General features: G+C 40.9%; 1 protein-coding gene across 3 annotated transcripts in view; it reads left to right on the top strand.

The window, feature by feature from the left end:
* The window catches only part of KIAA1217 (KIAA1217 ortholog), a 307064-nt gene that overhangs the window by 4989 nt on the left and 278725 nt on the right, over positions 1-23350 (top strand). For all 3 annotated transcript variants that reach the window (XM_054725735.1, XM_054725738.1, XM_054725732.1), the window contains exon 2: positions 3641-3924. In XM_054725735.1, coding sequence (XP_054581710.1) covers positions 3641-3924 — 284 coding nt within the window. The remainder of the gene's footprint in view (positions 1-3640; positions 3925-23350) is intronic.

The raw sequence follows: 23350 nt of genomic DNA, 5'->3' as shown, positions 1-23350 counted from the left end.
ACCCTAACCCTGTTGCTGGCTCTCAGAAAGATATCAGGCGTGTAATGCCTCAGTGATGTACAAGGCCCCGGTTCCTTGTTGCAGGTCAGCTGACCCAGCCAAAGCCGCTTCAGTTGTGGCCAGGAAGCCAGCCTGGGCAGCTCCTGAGGTCGCCGGCCTGCTGGGCAGCTTGTTATGTGGATGACCCATCTTCCCCGTCTATTCAGGACTCACCCCATTCCTCACTTCCGCTTGCACTTTCCAGAATGTGTCCATCCCAGCCAGAAAGCCCTTTGGAATTCAGAAGAGTGTCTCTCTAACACTCCTGCCTTGTCCCTCCTTCTGCTCCTGGAGGGGCTGTTCTCTGCCCCAAGCTCCTGCTAGAAGTGAGCCACTGGGAGGAGCTGCTCCAGGCTGTGCAGAGGCTGGGAGGGACCGGAAGGGGAAACTGGAAGCCTGGTCTTCATACTACAGCCTCCTTATTTGTCTGAGATTCCCAGAATAGCAAACAACTAGACACACCCATATTTAAATGTTAGCACCAACACTTTCTGGACAAGAAATAAAACTGTATTTCTGTGTGGATGGCTTGGGTCGTCTATTCATGAGGATAATGAGGAGTTGGCAGGACTCGGTCTCTGGTTCCATGGCTGTGGAATTGTGACAGAACGTCCTCTGCCTGCTCCCTCTCTTGTTTGTTTCTATCCCTGTTTAGTTTTTCCCCTCAGTTGAAAGACCACATTCTCTCTAAATGACTGGAATGGGAGAGTGGTCACTGCTCCCTCAGGCATGGGCTTGGCAGCTCCTGAGAGCTGAAGCTCACGGAGGAAAGTGGTGTGGGGTTGCTGTGGGTGCTGGTGACAGCCGAGTAGGTAGGTCCTGGTGGTGGGATGGAGGCAGATGGGGCCCACAGCTGGAGTGAAGCGCAAGGCAGGAAGGTGGGACCGGAGGAAGGAGCGGGCTTCCGGGGTGATTAGATGCGGACTGTGCCTTTAGCCATTGGTGCATTAACCACTGATGCTATTTGCTGCTTTCCGCCAAAGCGGGTTAAACCTTGTTAAACAACTGGAGACATTTAGAGGAATCCACAAGACAGAGAAAAAATGGAAAAGCGAAGGAAGGTTGATGTGACCCTCCGAGTGCAAAGTGTTTGAAAAGAGTGGGGGTATAGAGAGCCAGTAAGTGGGGGCTGCTGGGAGTGAATGCTGACAGGTTGATGCTGGCTCCACACTGCCCCTCATCGCGCCTTTCCCAATTTATTTCAAAGGAGAAAGTGGAAAACTCCCTTCTGTCTCCAAGGGGCTACTGTTCTGGCTGTCTCAACCTCTTCCTCGGAGTCTTGGATGAAACAGAATAGTTCGTGTGAGTCTGCGACAAAGCTAGGCAGAGGGGACGTGCTGCACCTGCTGGCATTTGAGGCGCAGGAGTGTATACCCATGTGGGTGTGTGTGGATGTTTGTGTGCTCTGCCCGTGTAAAGAAAGCCCCTTTCTAGAGATAGTCCTGCTAATTAGCCTCGCTGTCCTGGATACTTTTTTTTTCTTCAAAATACATTATTTTAATGAAGTTAAAAGTGATCTTAAAACTCCATTTAAAAGTTAACATTGTTAGGTCAAACACGCAACTTTTGGCTAATACAAAACTCATATCCACGTGCACACTCAAAGGATAAAGCTAAATCTCTTCAGATTGTACACATCTTTACCAGCCTGAGATATGGCATTTTCTCCATCCAGCTTCATTCCCTAGTTCCTGTTACTTCTGTATTATCAAGGAAGAGACCACAAAAAAAGGTAGCCGTCATGAGTCCACGCAATGAGAAAGTAAGCAAAATCAATGAAATTACAGTTTATCTCCCAACATCTTTTAAACCAATAGTTCCATCTTCTTTGCCTTCTAAATGTACTGCTGAGACTAATGAAAAGTAGAAGAATTAACAAATCTGGCTGGTTTTTTTTCCTCCCTTTCTCATCAGTGTCTGATGGAGATGCTGTAATTAGCAATGTAATGAGAAGTGAAGGGTAAACAAGAAGAATTACTCCCAGAACATGCGTTTAGGGATGGAAGACCGGAACAGGAAAGCCAGCCTGAGTTAAAATCTTCTCTGTGCCTAACCAAAGGGGGTCGTGCCTAGAGTTCCACACACAGATGTTTCTAGGCAATGAAGGAGGAAACTGTTGGTGGCGTTGCCTTCAGAGGAGCCAGCTTATTCCTAAGTCTGGACACCTGTCGCTCTACCTTTCTGGCATGGAGGTTTGGTTCTCTGTTTATCTGAGACTCAAATCTAAAACTCTCAAATATTGGATCTCTCTTTCTGCACATTCCTTTTAAAGATAAATAATTGGCAAATCAGCTCGCATTGGAAACTTATTTTTTTAAAATAGTTCAGGGTATATTTAAAGGCTTTAGATCTAGAAGCCTCTTTGCATATCTAATGCTAGTCCCACATCCTCCTTTTGTTAATGAAGAGAGTGAGTCTGAGAGGTCAAATTATTTGTTGGAAGCCTAGCTCTTAAGGCAGGACTCCCGAGACCCAGCCCCGTGCTTTCTCATGGGGACTCGGTGGCCACGGACGTTTTCCTGCCGCATCTGTAATATTGTTTAAGAGCTGCTCCCTGTGATAGAACCTGGCGAGTTCCTGAAGTGCTTTTGAATGTTCACTACTTTCTCTTTCTATTCTGGTTTTTAAAGAGGTAACTCCCTTTTCTCGGTTAACTGGAATATTCCACCCTGGCACCCATTTGCCAGTCATTGAGAAGGAATGGAGAGGCCCTGCTCATGTCCTGCACTCAGAGCCTGCCATTGCCTGCTTCCGTTCTGACCCTGCCAGGTCAGAGGCCTCTGGAATGTACCCTGTGTCTCTTCCCTTCAGTGTGTGTTCTAGATAAAGTCCACTTCAAGTGAAACGTGTCTAAGCCTTTACTTTACGTCCCCTCAGTTATTACCTGTGATAGTATTCTTAACGCTCGCTTGGTTTATGTTAATGGGGGAATCGAACTTGTAAGTGGTTCGCCTGTCAGTTATTGTAATAGCTATTTTTGATCTTGGAGATGAAACAAATGCTTCAGAAACCACCTTCAGATATAAAAATCTAAAGCTCCTGTTACCAGGATGACGGGATTAAAAATAAAGAAATAGCCTGGCAGGCATGGCTTAGTGGTTGAGTGGTGACCTATGAACCAGGAAGTCATGGTTCGATTCCCGGTCAGGGCACATGCCCGGATTATGTGCATGAGGCAGCTGATCAATGTGTCTGTCTCATCATTGATGTTTCTATCTCTCTCTCCCTCTCTGAAATCAATAAAAATGTATTTTTTAAAAATAAAGAAATAATCTATTTCACCGGAGTACTCTTCTCCAATTACAGGTGAAGGTAAGAGCTAACCCAATTGCCTAAAAACTCATCTGAACAAGTGTCTCATTTTGAATAACTGCAGGGAAAGAGTCAGAAAGAGCAGTTTTTTGCTGCAACATCTTTATTTCTAAAGTGTGATTTTTCATATTTCATGATTGTTGACTTTTTTTCTTCTTGACACACACACACACGAAATCTGCTAGGTTATATTCATACATTAACAGCTGCCATAAACCCTCTCGGTATTCTGTAAATGAGATTTCTAGTGTGAAATCATTAATTAAACTTTTTTTTTTTTGTCTTCCAGAACAAGGAAAAAGCAATCTGCATGTAACGTCATTAGAAGATGCAGAATGCCGAAGAACCAAGGAACGCCTTTCTAATGGGAACAGTCGAGTTTCAGTTTCCAAGGCTTCCCGAAATATCCCTAGGAGACACACCCTAGGTGGGCCCCGAAGTTCCAAAGAAATACTGGGAATGCAAACATCTGAGATGGATAGGAAGAGAGAAGCTTTCCTGGAACATCTCAAGCAGAAATACCCCCATCATGCCACAGCAATCATGGGCCACCAGGAGAGGCTGAGAGACCAGGTACGAATGTGCTACCATTTTGCTCTGCAAAGCTCATTCTTTAATGAACATGAAGGAAAGCAAAGTGACCTTTGGTTTAAAAGGGAAAAAATAATTGAGTGGACTGTGCCCACCACTAAGTTGCTCCAGATCTCAAGAAGAGAGATCCAGAGAGTGGGCAGTTCTCCCAAAAGGGTCCCCATGGTCACCCACAAATGCATCTGAAGTGCAGGCAGTGAAGGGGTATTACTTGACTGAGTAAAGCATAGGGTCAACTGCTGTGCACCCTGTTAGCACCGAGTGCTTGGCACAGTGACTGAATGAGTATATAAAGACGTTTTCAGGGTAAAACAGAGCACAGAGGGATACACTTGAGATAAACCCCTTTTCCTGAAGAAGCTGACATTAGGGTTTTGTTTTTGCTCACTTCTTTTTTCCTTTTTAATCACAGATGTTTTCCTTTTGCATGCTTGGTTTTCTGCTGTCTTCAGCTACCTGTTTTCCCAGGTTATCTTGACAGCCAGACAGATATCACCCAAGTGTGGCTTGGGGTGTTTTTGTTTCTTGTCTGTGTGCAATTACTTTTTAGCTGACAGGAGGTGGGAGGCCTCCTCTGCCGACCGCATAGGCATGTTATCAGATTGACCTTTCAGGATGGGGAACATAGCAAAGGACTCAGAGCATTTAGTGATTTGGGTGGTCAGGGAAGAGGGCAGGCTGTTATTGATTTCCACCCTCCAGCACAGTGTTTTAAGTCTGCTCTCTTGCAAATTAGTTAGTTACAAAAGTGATGTCTAACTAACTCAACTTTTGAGCATCCATGGAAGTGGAGATTATCATCAGCTTAAATAATTTAAACCTATGCTTTATCTCAATTTCATTTTTCCCCCTTAAATTCAACCTTCTAATCCATAAAATCTTTATCAGAGCGCCTAAAACCGTGACATGTGCTTTATGGACTACGTGTTTGCTTTCTGTTCACATTGCCAAAAGGCAGTTGACCTAGAGAGGAGAAAAGAAACTGGAGCCCTGTTTGATGTCGAGATGTGCAGATTAATTCTTCGGTAATTAAGGAAAGGAAGGCTATCATTTCATTTCAAGCATACAGGCATACTGCGGAGCTATTGTGGGTTGGGTTCCAGACCACTGTGATAAATCTGGTCATAATCTTTTTGCTCGTAGAGGGTCTTGTCTTCCATTTGTAAACAGCACATCTGTCAAGGGCAATAAAGTGAAGCACAGTAAAATGAGGTGTGCCTGTATATAGAAAATACCCCTATTTTTTATTTTTAAATTGTACTTACTTATTTTTTACCTTTCCCAGTTTTATTGAGATATAATTTATATAACATAAATACCCTTGTTTTCTATTGATAGTAGAGTCATGATCCATTTAAGTACTAGAATCGGCATCTCTCCCTATGTCACTTTTTTGCTGAGACACCATATTTTATATAAAGCAATTCTGATTGAGGAAACTCACTTAAGGTAGTTACAATTGCACAATTTGCTCAGAAAAAGCTGGGATTTGAATCCAGATAAGTTTGAGCTCAGAATCCTTGTTTATTCCACTGTTCTGTAAGTGGAAGACCACTGATTATAGAGACAAGGTAGTATGGTCTATATCTGGGATGTAAGAGTCATGGAGTGTGTGTGTGTGTGTGTGTGTGTGTGTGTGTGTGTGTGTGTACATGCATGCACATGCACATGTGACCATGGGGACAAGGGTCAGGGTAAAGGAAGCTAGAAAACTGATTATGTGTTGAGTGAGGAGGGAAAATATTTTTTAACGTTAAAATATATTACTTTCTCTCTGAAATATAGGAATTAGTCTGTCAAAAATGGTATGTTTTTCATGTCAAAAATATTCCAGTTATTATCACTACTGTTATTGTTTGTGATGTCATGATTATAGCTGCTACTGTGATGATGGTGCTTTTAGGTTAAAACAATTATATGGGGAGCCTAAATATAGCTAGAAGGTTGTAAAGGGCGCGTGGTGTCAGATGACAGGGAATAGTGATGTAGGTTAGTGGCCTCAAGCTCTGATCTCTTGTCATATATATCTCTGCCCTGGGTGTAGTCCAGCCATGGCTGGGCAGCTGTGCCTTTGCTGGTAATTCAGGATGAATTTTTGTGTATTCCAAGCTGACCACCCAAAAGGAGAAAGATTTTGATGCCTTGTTCTGTACATACATTTTTTATTCCACTGCTTTGTTACAAATGAACCTTAATCAGCACTGTAAACATCAGAGATAAGCTCAGGCAATGGTGTATGATAATTCTATGAACAGCACTGTATCTAATGCCTTTTCCATTCTTTTTCTCCTGCCACTCATTTCCTTCCTCTGTCCTTTCCTCTTCTCCATGACACCCTTTGTTTCTCCCTGACCTTCTGACAATGGATTAGTCCAGGCTTCCTTTGCAGGAAGATACATGAGCTGCCATAAGGAGGAATTCAAATAGCACACGTCTGATGTTCTTCTCTAGATTCTCAATACCATGTTCTGAGAAGCTGTTTTCCTCCCAGAGAAGTGGCCTTAGTGAGGAGAGTGCTATTGAATAAGATGCTAAAAATGCTGTATCTAGCACCTTACATGAAATTTTTTTAAAATTTTTATTGAATTTATCAGGGTGACATTAGTTATTATATACGTTTCAAGTGTACAATTCTATAATGCATCATCTGTATATTGTATTGTATGTTAACTACCCAAAGTCAAGTCTCCTTCCATCACCATTTGTCCCCCTGTATTCCCTTCTACCTCCCTCTGTTATTGGTGTGGTGCCTTCTGTGTCCCCACCTGTTGCAGGTGGAAGTGGAATTCTTGCAGTATCAGCAAGGAGAGGAATTTTCTGAGACTTGCACAGGAGGATGAGTGATATTGATTTCTGTGGAATTAAACCCCTGGGTTTCCAAGGTCCCATTTCCCTCCATGCCGCCATGGAAAAAGCCCAGTCTTGTCTTTAGCAGTGCTAGGATTAAAGCCAGTGCCCAGAGTTGCCTCTCTGCATTAAAGCACAGTCTAGTCCAGCATCTGGCTAGCTTAGTTTGTGTTCCCAGCTGCAGTCCATTGCTTTTGGGGTCCGCATGGCCATGGGCCGCTTAAGGTCACATGGCAGGCTAGCGAGCACATGGGCAAGTGTAGATCACAAGCAAGAGAGTGCAAGGGAGCAGGAGCACATGAGAGAGAGAATCTTTTGTCTCAGGGATATAACTAGGAGCTTAACCAATTAATCCTTCAGGATTTTTCGTGATACTTGTATTTTTCCTTAATGAATACTTAAAATTTGGATTTCTTTTACTTATTCAATATATATATATATATATACATATATATGTGTGTGTGTGTGTGTGTGTGTATGTATGTGTGTGTGTGTATGTATGTATATATGCATATATATATATATATACATACACACACTAGAGGCCCGGTGCACGAAATTCGTGCACGGGGTTCTGTGTCCCTCAGCCCAGCCTGCACCCTCTCCAATCTGGGACCCCTCAAGGGATGTCCGACTGCCCGTTTAGGCCCGATCCCAGTAGGATCGGGCCTAAACGGGCAGTTGGACATCCCTCTCACAATCCAGGACTACTGGCTCCCAACAGCTTGTCTGCTTGCCTTCCTGATTGCCCCTAACCGCTTCTGCCTTCCAGCCTGACCACCCCCTAACCACTCCCCTGCCAGCCTGATTGCCCCTAACTGCCCTCCCCTGCAGGCCTGGTCCCTAACTGCCCTCCCCTACAGGCCTGTTCCCCCCCAACTGCTCTCCCCTGCAGGCCTGGTCCCTCCCAACTGTCCTTCCTTGCAGGCCCAGTCGCCCCCAACTTCCCTCCTCTGCCAGCCTGGTCACCCCTAATTGCCCTCCCCTGCAGGCTTGATCACCCCCAACTGCCCTCCCTTGCAGACCTGGTCCCTCCCAACTGCCCTTCCCTGCTGGCCATCTTGTGGTGGCCATCTTGTGTCCACATGGGGGCAGCCATATTTGACCACATGGGGGAAGCCATCTTGTGTGTTGGAGTGATGGTCAATTTGCATATTATTCTTTTATTAGATAGGATTAGATAGGATAGAGGCCTGGTGCACGGGTGGAGGCCAGCTGGTTTGCCCTGAAAGGTGTCCTGGATCAGGGTCGGGGTTCCCTTGGGGTGTGGGGTGGCTTGGGTGAGGGGCCTGTGGTGGTTTTCAGGCTGGCCACACCCCCTGGCGACCCAAGCAGAGGCCCTGGTATCTGGGGTTTATTTATCTGCTATAATTGAAACTTTGTAGCGGAGGCCAAGGCAGGCCAGGGCTGCAGGAACTTGGCTTCCTTCATCGCCGGGGGCAACTCAAGCCTCCTGCTCTCTCCAGCTCCATGGCTGCCGCCATTTTTGTTGGGATTTATTTATCTTCTATAATTGAAACTTTGTAGCCTTGAGTGTAGGCCTGGGCCGGCCAGGGCGGCAGGGAAGCTTGGCTTCCTCCATTGCCGGGAAAACCCAAGCCTCCTGCTTGCTGCAGCTCCATGGCCGCAGCCATCTTGGTTGGGTTAATTTGCATACTTGCTCCTGATTGGCTGGTGGGTGTGGCTTGTAGGTGTAGTGGAGGTATGGTCTTATTAGATAGGATATATATATAAATGCATATATATATATATGTGTGTATATACACATATACATATATATATATACACACATACACATACACACACACACACACACACACACACACACACACACATGCACTTACAATGATAAAGGCATTGTGAGGGATACAAACAATGAGACATGACCCCTGCCTTCAAATCAGTAAAAGAAATAAGATATTCAGGTACCCAGACTAATCTCTCAGGATCCAGCCCAAATGTCCCAACTTGTGAGCTGTTCACAATATCATGCGGTACCTGGACTGTGGCACATAATCATGCCTTCATTGTACATTTCTTTATGTTCCTTTCTCCCATCTAGAATATGTTTTTCGAGCACAAAAACCTTGTCTTAATCACCTTTGTAAATGCAGCATTTAAGGAGTATGCAACCTAAACTAGGCATGATCAATTTTTGTTGAATGGATGTATGAGCCAATATTTTTAATACAATTAGATTATGATAGATACTATTTGAGTGGTACAGATAGAGAGGGGTGGGGAATTGAGATTGGTTGCAATTTGGGCAATCAGAAGAGATTGAGGCTAAGAAGCCAAGAAAGGCTAAGTAACTTCCTTCAAGTCAAGAAGCCAGCATTTGAACCAAGGTCAGAATTGGTCTTTCCACTTGTTAGTGACCTTGGTGTTTGCTCCCTTCACCTTAAATTTTTCTAATGTTTTGGTAACAGATTACTCGATCACAGTGGGTCAAGTAACAGAGACATGTCATTGTCATTTCTTTAAAAAGATAAATCTTATTTAATTGCAGAGCACCTGAGGTGACCATAGAAAATGGATTTCTAACAATATTTTATATTGAAAGTTACTTTTCAGAAATAGCTCTGAGTTCAGAAAGGCCTGTAGTTCAGCAGTCTTCTCACAGTCTTGGGCGCTGTGTAACTATACAATTTGGAAATGCTCTTCTTTTATTTATTTAATTAGTTTTAATATTCTCCTGTGGATATGTTTTTATTGATTTTAGAGAGAGAGGAACATTGATGTGAGAGAGAATCATAGACCAGTTGCCTCCCATACATGCCCCAGCCAGGGATCGAACCCACAACTTAAGTATGTGCCCTCACCAAGGAATCGAATCCGCAGCCTTTTTGGTGTACGGATGATGCTTCAATCAACTGAGCCATAGGCCAGGGCAGAAATGCTCTTCTTTCATTTCTTCACTAGTGAAGAAACAGATGTCTAGGTGGCCTCTCACCTACACGAACAAGCTTCTTCTAGATTCAGAAACCTTTTGTCAACCTTTATTCTCAGTTACACACATAATTTCTCTTTAACTAGGTGTAACAGTACCCACTTTGCAGTTACAATTAGTTAATATGTATTCTTATATCTAATGTGGTCAAGTCTTAGGAGTAAAGAGTAATGCATTTTAAGTTAAAAGTCTGATGTGTTCTTTCATTCAACACAAAGAGTAAGGAAGATATGAAGGAGACTTTTCCTTTCACATGAATATCGCTACAATAAGGAGATAAGACCATGAACATTAACACTATCTGAAATGGCGTCACTCATGCGAGGAGGCCTCTTGTCCAGCTCCTGTCCTCAGCGGGGCTGTGCTGCTGAGTGCCCGGCAGGCCTCTCTTGGTGTTTGTGCGGAAGTAGCACTGGAGCTATTTTCTCTGTGCCTGGTTAGTTTGGCACCACTCACCACTGTCTACTGTAGTCTATGGTATCTATGCACAAGTGTAACTATACTACTGATTGTGAAAATGAAAATCAGGAAAATACCTATCAGCCTGTTTATTCATAAACATCCAAGTTCTAGTTAATTCTACTCTTTTTTAAACAATCTCTCAAGAACTTCATTCATTGGGAAAGAGTTGTTCAATGGAATTTGGAACTGGAGGCTTTGGTCAGACTCAACATTATCCATTCCCCTGACTGACATCCCCTTTTCAGAAGGTATATATACTTGATTTTGTCAGAATCATGGAAAATGACAGTTAAAAACAGAACAAGAGAAGTCTTTAACTGCATTTGAATCAGAAGACCAGGTCTTAAGAAACAAACACTACTTCAGTTTGGTAGAATACAGGCATTTTTACTTCTCTTCCATCAAAACGCACTGAAAATAATTAGGAGTATTAGAAAAAGGAAAAAATACCCCTCTTGAATAAAACAAGGAAATGATCAGGACCCTTTAGGGAAGTAGGGGTTATCTTGGTGGGGACCCCATAGTCACAGAATATAGAAAGAAAAGTTGAGTTAAAGGAGGAATGTATGCTACCAACAATATTATGATCTTGACCTCATCTTTGATAAATGGAGCTTTATTGATGCAGAGCAAGGTTAATGAAAGAGAGGAGAAAGTATTACCAGATCACAACTCGTGCAATCACAGAATGCCATGATTAAGACCTTTGCTGTGAGCCTCACAAAAATTGAATGCTACAAACTGAAGAGTGAGGGTGACATGTGTTTAGGACAAAGCAAGTAACATATTTTTGTGGAAAAGGCATTGATATCACAAACCAGAGATGCCTTGCTTGGCTCTTTCCTTTTGCAAACTAATTTTCAGTAGCTATCCATTCAAATGTTAGTTATAATAAAAAAGGAGACAATAGGAGACATATACCTTAACACTGATATATCAATCAGGATAGTCTTGATAATGCTTATAAACCCTTTGGATTGTGGTAATTTCCTGTGTGTGTGTGTGTGTGAGTGTGTATGTGTGTGTGTGTGAGTGTGTGTGTGTGTGTGTGTGTGTTATAATACAAAAACTTTTTAGAGAAGCTGCCCTTGCAATGACTTATTGATTCAAGCTACTTCCATTTTATAACAATGCCATCTTAACACATGGATTACAAGTCACATGACAGAGAAAGAGAGAGATAGTGGGTTCTACACAAGCTCTTAAATATGTTAGCCAAGAAGTGGCATATGCCACTTTCCTTCATTGTAGCTCTTGGTTCTGGCACCTGCTGGGATGTTTGGTTTATTCAGATTTTAGCTGTGGAGTCTAGTTTAGGAAGGAAATACCCCATTTACTTATATCAGCTCTCCCAAATATAAGTAATGATTTCATCAACTTCATTGTACTAGTATATAGCACTTTACACCTATCTGTACAATAGTATATCACATTTATATAATATAAATTAACATATGTTTATATCTTTATGTAATGGCCTCTTTGTGACTCCTTTTTGATGAATTTAATTGTATCATAACAGAACTTCTATCACAATGAATTATTCTTCATGCTGCAGATCTCAGTATCAGTTTATATCTTGGGGAATAGACATAGTTCCTCCAACATATATGAAAAGTTCCAAATTAATCAGATTTTTGCCTACCACATTGGTCTTAACTCTGGCCAATATATATATATATATATATATATATATATATATATTTCACAAATATTCATCTATATTCATATATATATGTATATATATATATATATATATATATATATATATTTCACAAATATTCATCTATATTCATGGATATATGTATCCATGAAGTCTGGAAGGTGAGGCTAATAGAACTAAAGATCCACTGGTAGACCTTTCAGCTAGTGGAGGACTTTGGCTATGTGAGGGTCTGGGTAAAAGGCTAGTGTGTACAAGGGATAGATTTTTAAAAATTATACGTGTTTTGTAAATAAATGCATACATAAATTTAAAGTTTATGGATTACACGAAAGAAAATAGACTCAACTAAGAATTTTCTTTTTAGAGCTATTAATCCTATATAATAAAAGCCTAATATGCTATGTGTCTGGTCATCTGGTCATCCGTTCAACCAATCAAAGCATAATATGCTAATGATATGCTAAGGCCACTCAACCGCTCGCTATGACGTGCACTGACCACCAGGGGGAAGATCCTCCAACCAGTAGGTTAGCTCGCTGCTGTGTTCCGGGACTGAGCAAGAAGGGCTGGACACACCCTGGAGCCCTCCCGCGGTCCCTCCCAGGCTGCCCAACCTCTCATGTCTCTCCCCAGCCCAATTGTGCACTGGTGGGTTCCCTTGGCCTGGCCTGCACCCTCTCGCAATCCGGGACCCCTTGGGGAATGTTGGAGAGCTGGTTTCAGTCCGATCATGCAGGCCAGGCTGAGGGACCCCACTGGTACATGAATTCGTGCACCATGCCTCCAGTTTCTTGTAATCCAAAGGGAAAAATGATGAGAGTATAGCCATGTTTAGTAGCAAAAACCATTTAGCTGTTTTGAAGTAATGATTTTACAGACCAGTCTTTTACCTAAACCTGAAGGGAAAAGGAAACTTATTGGTAATTAAGAAATATAACATAATGTATATGGAATAAATGTATATGGAATAAATAACAGTAGAAAGAGGGAAGAAATACCCTACGTGGACTGCCATGAACATGGAGAATGTTAGATAAGTAATTATCATTCTTTTTTGTCAGCTACTATTTATAGTGGTGAAAAGGTAGAGAAAACTACAAGGAGAACATATTATTGGCATCAGCTAAAATTGTGGCACTATTGCTCTTTACACATGTTATTTCGTTTTCCCAACAGTCCTGTGGGGTAGGCACTTTTATTAACTCTCCTTAACAAAATGGGACGCTGAGCACAGAGCACATAGACAATGTGTCCTATTGTTTGTGGGGACCTTGCTCTCAACCTACAGATTATATCCTCTCTCTAATGAGTGACAGAATCGAAAAACTGTCTGAAATGCTGAGGAAACAAAGAAGGAACAGAATAGGGGACCAGTTTGCTTGTGTCCATAAGTATAAAATGTAGTGGTGATCCTAGCATGGCTGAAGTGCCCGTGTCCTAATTACATTGCCCTTCAGTAATCCAGGGAAGAAAAGGATCTTGGCCTTAAAGAAGCAGTGGCATAAATAGTGGTAAGTCTCTGAGAAGATAAAAATTGAGAAAATTTATAAGTTGCATTTAGAAACTTGATATTAGTGTATATGTGAGTGAGTGTTTAATGAACTACTAGAGACCCATGGATAAAGAATATGATAGGATTGAAAGAATCAGTATAAAAATGTCTTCAGAATAATCTTGGCTATGTCTAAGGGCAATCAGAATGTCATCAGAAATAATAATCATCTAAATTTGGGTGTGATGAGAAACAATAGTTGAAAAAAAAAAGCAGAAGGAGCAGTCTAATGCTTAACAGATGATGCTACTCATGGGACCAGATGAAGGAGTTAGCTTGGAAATGTTTCCCAGAGGACTGATATTTTGAAATGCAACTTCAAGGGTGTTAGAAGTGCATTTTAGATTTTGAATATTACATAATAGGACACATTGTACTAGGGACTCAGCAATCAATAAGACGAAATTCAAGGGGTTACGATTTTACTTGCAAAATTGACTTCAAGTTGACATTAATCATACAAGACAGAGAAAAAGAGAAGAATCCTAAATGATAATCATTCATAACACATGGCTCTTGATCTGTGGTTTAATTGGGTGCCACCAACCGCTGTGACAGCTTTCGTTTTAATTAGTGTTGTGGAAGAGCAAGACAACACATTTTGAGAACAGTGCTATATTAAGGAGAGCTTTGCAGAAAATCAAAATAAGATTCTCCTGGAAAACCTGCTAAAGAGTGCCTGGGCGTCAGTGGGAAAGTAAAGGGGTGTCAAGGAACCGAGGTATAGCTATGCAGAGGCCGTCACCTGGAAAGTGGTAATCAGCAAAACCTAGAGAAAATTGTCACCAAATGAGATGGAAATTTCAGTATTGAATCCAAAAAAGACCAGTATGATGCAGCCCAGCACATTGATGCAGAACTCATATTGCAAATGTCCAACTTGTCCTTCCTCTCCTCACTCATCAAGCTCTCTTCTTTACTATTATTCATCCTTTCTCCTGCAGGTGTTTTCTTGGACTAATTTAATCAAATGGTTATTTATCAAGGATCTACACTATGAGCTCAGCATTGGGCAGAGTACAAAATACCTACCCTGCAAAGGATACCTGACTTTAGTGGGAAGAGTAGTGACTTCGGGGTTCCATACAACTGAGTTTATATATGCTAGGTCACTCAGTTGTGTGATTATAGACAGGCCAGTCCATTTCTCTGAGGCTTTTTCTTAACTGTACAGATGCGACAGACAATACTGTCATTCTGATGATTAGATGCAATATTTCTCCACTGTAATAGGTGTTGACTGCATGCTAAAACTCTTGTTATTAAAAGGACGGCATTCGACTTGGGAAGTCAGATTCCATTTCTGTTCGGGCAACATGAAACAGTGAGCATTCTAAATTGCAATGATCTAGACCAGAATCTTGTAAAAGTATGTTCTGCAGAATCCTAGATCCCCAGGCTGTTAATTAGCTGTTTGGAGAGTAGGGAGAAAGTTCCTCATTTGGGGACATTCGTGGTTAGCCCAAATTAAATGAATTTCTACATTGCATGACTGCTCAAGCCTCTCTCCTCTCAGTGGGAACCCCTGGCAGCCAGGACATCCCTCCTCACTCATGCCGACCAACTCCTGGGAGTTGGACCAGCCCCTCTTTCAACCCCAGTCTTTTCTTATTAAAAAATCTCCTCGTAAACTAGTCCTTGGTAATCACTGTGATTATTCCTCAGTTTGTCCTCTCAGAGCCCCACTTAAGCACCCATCTCAGCATTTTTGTCTTATCAAGTCTGCCCTTTCTTCTTCCGTAACCAAGGTTTTCAGGCGGTTTGCTGCCAACCCTGCACACGTGTGAAGGTGAGTCGTGAAGAGTGTGTAATGTTGTGGGCCTATCAGATGGAACTTTGAACGGAAGCATTGATTTGATAAAATGTAGAGTGGGGTGCAGCACACACTACAGTTAAGAGGCTTCATGTCTGTCAGGCTTGCAACAATAAGTATTTCCGGATTAATGGTTATATGTAAGGACTCTGCTTCATGTGTACTCACTGAGTTTATAGCTGGGAAGGTCATGAATTCTACTCAACCAGCACCAAGATGCTGAAAGGAGAGCAGGTTGCTGGTGTGGTACTATGGATAGTGGTTGTCCAGGAGAACTGAATGTGCTGTAATTACTGTTGCCTGATTTTTATCTTTTGCATTCTTTGCCCTCCCTCTATCTCCTCACACCCCTTCCTTTGTTCCTTCTTTCGTTCCTTTTGGTTTTTAAACATTTCAACTGCACCAGAACATTCTTCTATACAAAAGTGTGAAGACCACTGCACTTCCAAGTCCAGCTTGTATGCATCCCATTTCCATGCTTCTTTCTCCAGTTTCTTCATACAGCATCTGTTTTACTTCTGGTTAAGTACAAAGAAGTTTAGTGCCCGTATAAGCTGCTAGAGAGCAAATGTCTTGTTTGCACTCTCTCAGGCTTATCTTTTTTATTAAATTTTTCAGAGTCAGTTTACATTTATCTTTTTCAGATTGTTGTTTACTTTTATCATAATTAATTGCTTTTTTCTAGTTGTTAAAGTTATATTTGTTGTCTTTTATTATTTTTTTTAAATGAGTAGTATGTTTATTCATTTTGAGTATTTATTGTTTGATAATGAAGGCATTTAAGGGCATATAATTCCTGACATCAGCTTGGGCTGTGTCCTTCATTTTTATATGAAATATTTCCTGTTTCTTTGCTTTAAAGAAAGTTGAAATATTTTTGTTTTGATTTTTCTCTTGGAGTTCAGGGATGCTCAGATACATTTCATTTCCAAGTAGTTGAGATTAGCATTATTTAGAATTTTTTGAATGTGATCAGAGTGAAATCTGTATAATTTCTACTTTTCAGTTTGTTTAAGGACTTGTTGAAACTTTTTTCTTATGAATTGTCAAGTACAAAATCAATGTAAGTTTCCATGAATATTCATAAAAATTATCTATTTTATATGTATTACATATATATGTAAGGTTTGTTGTTTGTATCATTCATTTCTTTTCAGCCCCTATTTTATTCTTTTAGTGCTATTCAGTTCTGAACAAAGTATAATAAAGTATATCACTATAATTGTATCGTTTTCCTGATCTTGCATTCCTAAGTATTTTTGCTGTATGGTTTTTTTTTAGTTTATTTGTTATTGTTGCAAACAGTTTTATGGATGATCATTCCTTCTTCATAAATTATGGTGGGTATTTTTTTTTACATTACCAAAATTTACCAAAAAAAAAAAATGACCTCTTTTTTTTAATGTTTGTTAACTTTTAAAATATTAGTATTATCATTCTTGCTTTACTTTTGATTGCAATTTTTTTCTGGTACATTTAACCATCTATTCTCAACTGTTGTTCATTAAAATGGGTATGTTTATTAGAAACTACATATAACTTGGTTTTGATTTTTTAGCCCACTCTATTAGTCTTTGTTTTTTAATGGGAAAATTCAATCCATTGATATCTACTGTAATAACCAATGAATTTGATTAAATTCCTTCAACTTAATTTGACAGCAAATATGTCTATTCTTCTTTATTAAGTACAGTCATGCGCAAGAAATACTAAACAATTACTTGAGTTTCAGTCTTGACAAGCTGTATTTGAAATGACAGTAGTGCTCCAAGGGAAAATGACTGCCAGGAAGTTGGATGTAGAAGAGGCATGGAACCTCAGCCAGAGAACATGACTGAACACTTACAACTTGGCGTTCACTGCACTGTTAGTCAGGGTTCTCCAGAGAAACAGAACCAGTAGGTTAGAGAAGAGAGTGAGAGTGAGAATGAAGGAGAGGGAGAGAGATTGGTTTAGTTTAAGGAATTGGCTCACACAATTGTAGGAACTGGCAAATCTGCAATCTGCAAAGCAGGCTGGCAGCCTGGAAATTCAGGTAAGAGTTGATGTCGCAGCCTTGAGTCTAAGATCTGCAGGGTAGAAACGGGCAGGGTTTGTATGTACAGTCTTGAGGCAGAATTTTTTCTTTGGGAGCTCTAAGGTTTTGCTGGTAAGGCCTTCGACTCATTGAACAAGGCTCACCCACATATGGATGGTAATCTGCTTGACTCATCATCAGCTGGCTTCAATATTAATCACATCTAAAAAATACCTTCCCAGCACATCCAAACTGGTGTTTGACACATAATTAACCATTACCTCAGCACCACAGAAAAAGTTTACTAAATGTGAATGGATAATTTCCAAAAGGAAAAATAACTACAAATAAAAACAGCCAAAGTTCAAGGACTTGGCATTAGACAGTTAATTACCACAGTTGGTTTCCATTACTTCACTGAGAAACTCCAGTGTCCCCATTCTTTTGGTGATATTTGACATACAAAAATGTATGCGTGTTTTTATTCTTTTTAGTGTTTGTCAGTTTTTCTTTAGATCAGAACTTCAGGTTGCAAACATTTCCTGAGTGTCTGCTGTTTCATTAGTCTTCTCTGTATCCTAGTGATCTGCTTGTCCTGGGGTTATGATTTGTAACATGTTAATCCTCCCCTGTGCCGTCCTTGCAGGCCTCCATAGAGCTTAAAGCTACATAAATACCACTGCTCTGCTGTTGCTGTTGTGCTGACAGACTATCCCGGTCTGGACTATTCCAGACCCCGGCCCATCTGTTGACTTGGTAAATCTGGGAGGATCTGCAAAGGTTTCGGTTTACCCTTTGCAATCTCATATGTACTTTCAGATTAGTTTACTAAATAAATTCTTTCAGCATGGCTTAGTGTAGTTAAGATTTTAGTATCTCCAATGATGAGCAATTTTATTAAACTAGGGTTAAGCATATGTGTTTTGGGTTCAAATCTTGGGTCTGCCTGAGTTCAAATCAATACTCCAACACTTAGTAACCATCTAAACTTATTCAGCCAGTTAACTGCCACATGTCCAAAATGGAAACCATCCCCACACGCCATGATATTTTGAATTTAATTTTAAAAAATCAATTTGCAATGAATATTATAAAAATAAATGTATTACGCACAGTTCGAGTGTTGTTGAATATTTTCAGCTGAAAACTCTCACAAAAAATGATTTTAAAGTTGGTCAGGGCTGCCACTTAGGAAAAACATTTCTTTTCTTTTTTTGTAGACACGCCTGGCATGTGGGAAGGTCCTTACTCTCTCTGTAAGGTCTACAGATGCTTATGGCATACAATGGGTCAAATTACCTAACTTCTCTGAGGCTCACTTTCTCCCTTTGTAACATGGGGGATATTAAATGTTCTTGCATCATACTATTTATTGTAGTGAGGCTTAAATGAAGTAAGGATTGGTTATTTTAATTATGAAAGTACTGCTTTTTTCTATTCAAAGCAGTATTTCTTTTCTACATGACAACTTCTAACTCATGTGTTTTTTTGTTTTGTTTTGTTTTGTTAATCCTCATCCAAAGATATTTTCCATTGTATTTAGGGAGAGTGGAAGAGAGAGGGAAAGACAGAGAAAAACATAGATGTGAGAGAAACACATTGATTGTTTGCCTTCTGCATGAACCCTGACCAGGGTCCAGGCCGGGGAGGAGCCTGCAACCAAGGTACATGCCCTTGATTGGAATTAAACCCGGGACTCCTTGGTCTGCAGGCTGATGCTCTAGCCACTGAGCTAAACCGGCTAGGGCATAATTCATATTTTTCAGAATTCATGCCATAAATTCATGCCATAAATTGTTAACTCCAACCTCTTTCACCAATTATTTGTATTCTTATATTTTCATGGGCTTTTTTCAGTGAGCAGTTTTCTGTTATAAACTAGTTTTGATAAAACAAATCCAAGAGAAAGAATCTTATTTGCTATCCAAGTCAAACAGAGATACCTCTGATGTTGCTAAATTTAGAAATAAAATACTCCAGCTACATGACTCATGGCTCTCTGATTTGGTTACTGTGGTACTCAGTTGCTGTCAGGCAAATGACAATGTTATTAAAGCTAATTTATTAGCTTTATTAATTTCATTTAGGGACTTTAGGAGAAGTCATTACTGGACTGGTCACCTCTAAGCAAATCTTAGCATTTCTGCTCCGCCCCTGCCCACCCCCACCCCCCATATGTATTGTCCTATTTGCTGAGATGGTTGTTGTTCAAAACTTTCCCCACTCTAAATATTTCAAGATCCTCACATCACCACAATGATATCATCACTAGTTACAAATTACTCTGTGAGTCTTTACCTTTGCCTGCCTGCCCATGAATGGGCTAATCAGGTTGCTGTTACATCTGAGTTATCTCCCTGACTATCTCCACTTTACCTGACATTAGGATTCTGACCCTTCTCAGTCTCTTTTCCAAGCTTGAATTCACTAAGTAAAAGCTAAGCTATTGTAGCTTCCTAAATAACCCGCAGAAAAGATGCCGGGTAGTTGGTAACCACTCTGACTGCTGAATCAACTTTTGCAGACTCCTCTCTCTAACGGAACTCAGAGGAATAAGTGGAATAGTGCTCCACCCCATTTTCAGATTTCTCCGGAATAAAGCTTAGCTTTGGTTATATCTTGTTTTTGTTTGTTTCCCGTTGTGTTTGTGCCCCACTGGGTACAGCACAAGTGCGGGCTTCGTCTGGATGTATTTTCATCTCACAGGGACAGTAATTGAATCTCTGACAATAGTCTTGCCTTTGAGGAGGGTTTCAACTCGGGGCTGCCAAATCAGGCTAGTTCTTGGTTTTCTTGGAAGGTAATGTCCCATCTGTTGGCTGTGAACTGTGGCAGTGCAGAATTCCCAGGACGGTCAGAGGAAGGGACCGGAAGCATTTGCAATTCCTTCTATGGAAAGAGCCATTCTGTTTTTACCTGGGGTCACTCTGCATGCACTTTGATCTCTGCTCTCTGACTGAGGTTTGCAGCAGATCTGTGGCAAGCTCAAGCAGCTTCTGAGACTGCGATGCAGCAGATGCTGCTGGAGGCTGCCTTAAAGTGCTTCCCAGCTCTGAACTCTCTGCTACGGCGTTTGCTAGCCATTTGATAACATTATAAACTCTCATGGGTTTGGAGCAAGTCCCATTCCATCCTTTCTGGTGCTTCCAGGTAAGCAGTCTTGGACTTGGGTGTGTCTGCAGCAAATTTAGAGTTGAGAGGAAGAGGGCTGAGCCCCAGTGTCACCAACAAAGGTTGGGCATAAATTTGGTAGAAATATGCCTAAAGCTTTATGCAGACATCAGGGATTCTATCACATCTGGGACAGTGAAAAGTGAATGAAGGAAGGACTGAATATCTTAGAGCCTGTTGACCATTTCCAAGAAAAGTGAAGAACACTGATTTTGATGTTATTCTCGTAATTTATGCAAGCTAGGACAAACATGCGAAAGATGTATGTTAGGAAAGAGTTAAAAAAATTCTCAACACCTTCCTTCTCCTACTACCTCTGCTAGCCAGAGGCCAAGGGAAAATGCACACACTCATTTCAGCAAGGAACCTGTTTTGCAAGTTTTACTGGTAAATGTAGGAAGGGGTTACTGGAGAGCAGAGTAGAAAACCTTAGGACTATTGATTGAAGGTTTTTCAAAACCTACATTTTCAACGTAACTTTATCCTTCAGAGAGAGGCACATGTGCCACTGTAGGTTTTTCTTCAACCGATTAAGTGCATTGTTAGACAGGGAGGGGCAGATTAACGAATGCCTATAATTTTGATCATTGTTTTCTACAAAACAGCTCAGGCTTTGAAAATGAAGCCATCATTCTTGGCTAAGTTTATGCCGACAGCACAAATTATACTGTGCAGAGATCCAAAGCCCCTAAAAAGGTTTCATTAATGAACAATTTCAGACGATTGTTTAAGTCTTTGCCTGACAGGTAATGTTGGCACATAGAAAAGTGGGGTTAGAGTTTCCATGGAGATTTGTGATGTCATGCTTGAAAGAGCATGTCAAGACAGCCAATTTAACAAGTAGCTACTCAAAAAGTCCTATAGGCTAGAAGTAGGTTTTATGCAAATGACAAGAGTTTCACTGGGGGGAAAAGCGGCAAAAGAAAACAGTAGAGAGACATGGAGGGGGCTTTACCTGACAGCTCGGAAGGATGACCCCGGAATCCTTTAAGGACTTCCAGAAGAAGAATTAGCTTTTCGACTGTAACTGCTGCCTCACCTGCGGAGCTCAGAGTACAGGTAAATATGCATTTTTTCTCCCGAGTTATTGCCAAAAATTGTTTGGAACATTGAGGTCTTTTTCTCTGCATTGTTCTCTTGGCAGGAAGAGCGGAATCAATAGCACAGCTTTCCCACATGGAATGGTTGTGCTTCGGGCTGTTTTTTTTCAGGGTTTTGTGTTTTGTTTTGTTTTTAATTGAAAGAACTGAGATGTTTGAATAGAGCTGAAAAACAAGTGGTGCATTATGCATTATGCTGATTATACCCTGTAAATAATGCTATAAAAAGTGCCTTCGATAAAGGTTAGAAGGACGATCTGAGACTTGAGATACTATGTGTACTTGTGGATTATTTTCAGATTTTTACAAAGCTCTTAGAACAGACCTGAATTGGGACTACATGTATTTCTGTATTTTCAAGTTCTAAAATGCTAAAGATAAAACCCGGGGAATATTACAAAAACAGTCAGGTTTATGGCCGCTGCACTTTTTTGGTGTGTGCCTGCAGACTTTTCTCAGAGAAGCATTTTCTGTAGAAAAATATGCTGTTTGAGACATCAGATTTTGGACTTGAGGGAAGCAGTACTTATAAATCCTGAAAATGCAGATGAAGGTTTCTAGGGTGCAGGCAATGGTTGGTAAAGGTACTTTTTCAAGCATTGCTTCAGAAGGGAACCCTCGCTTCGGTGGTGGTATGGGTTTTGTTTGCCTCAGTTACTAGTAAGACCGAGCGAACAGTCTTACCAGTGAAACAGATGTGATAAAAACCACTCACGGCAGATCCACACCTGCAGAGTTGACTGAAAGGGGTTAGTTTGGGGACATCAGGCTGTGATGTGAGGAGTTAGGCCCACCAAGCTTACAAAGAAACGAAAAACATATTTGCTTCTTTTCACGCACCGGGTAAGGTTAAAGCACAGGGTTAAGAAGCATTTAAAGGTACCTGCGAAAAGGGAATTTGGGTTTTTGAAACCAAAACTATTTAGGAGCAAATGGGCAGGCCGTAAAATATTTTTAAAACTTTCGAGTAGGTAATACTGCGAACCTCCTGAAGGCTGTAGTCAGATAATGTGGATTAGTTGATACTCAGATTGTTGTGTTCCACAGTGGTTGCAGCACAGTTGAGTGACAAAAGAACTGTCCTCCTCAGTCAGAATGCCTGGGTTTTGAGTCCTGGCTTCACCACTTACTACCTGGATAACTTTGGGAAAGGAAAATAATGTCTTTAAACCTCGGTTTTCTCCTGAAAAAATAGGGGTGACAATAGCGGTGTTGTGAGGATGAAATGACAACATCGTTGTAGCGCAGGTCTCAGCATTCATGCTCCACATGGTAACGATTGTTTTTATTCACTACTCATGTGGCACTGGACTATTTATAAAGTGTTTTCACATCCTTTACTTTATCTTATCATTGCATCAGCCCAGTAAAATTAGCAGAATCGTTTTATTCCTCCTTTACGGATGAAAAACGGTGGCTCAGAGAGATACTGAACTATGCAACACAATACACAGCCCTTCTACATTTTCTTGTTATTTTTTTTTTCCATTTTAGAGGTCTAGAAAAAAATCAATGTGTCACTTAAATAACTCCCAGCAGCAACGATTATTTCTATAAATTAATTAAAAAGCAAAATATTAAGTGTTTCAAAGGAGCCAGGATAGTCGTGGTTTTACATTAATTACGTCTGTGATACTTTCTCTGGGTATGCTTTGGAAGTGGGATTAATTTACTTTTTAGTGGCACCAATTGATAGGAGCCCCAGTTACTTTACAGACATACAATTTTAACTCTTACCTGCCTCTGATGTCTCTTGGTTCTGCAGTAAGAGTCAGGTTTACCAATTACAGGGATCCTGAGCAGGGAACCGAGGCACCAAGGCCTGTGGGA

Source organism: Eptesicus fuscus, chromosome 2, assembly GCF_027574615.1.
Source record: "Eptesicus fuscus isolate TK198812 chromosome 2, DD_ASM_mEF_20220401, whole genome shotgun sequence".
In the NCBI taxonomy this organism is placed as follows: Eukaryota; Metazoa; Chordata; class Mammalia; order Chiroptera; family Vespertilionidae; genus Eptesicus; species Eptesicus fuscus.
The sequence above is the reverse complement of the archived record's forward strand: the minus strand, read 5'-3'. Positions and strand labels throughout refer to the sequence as shown.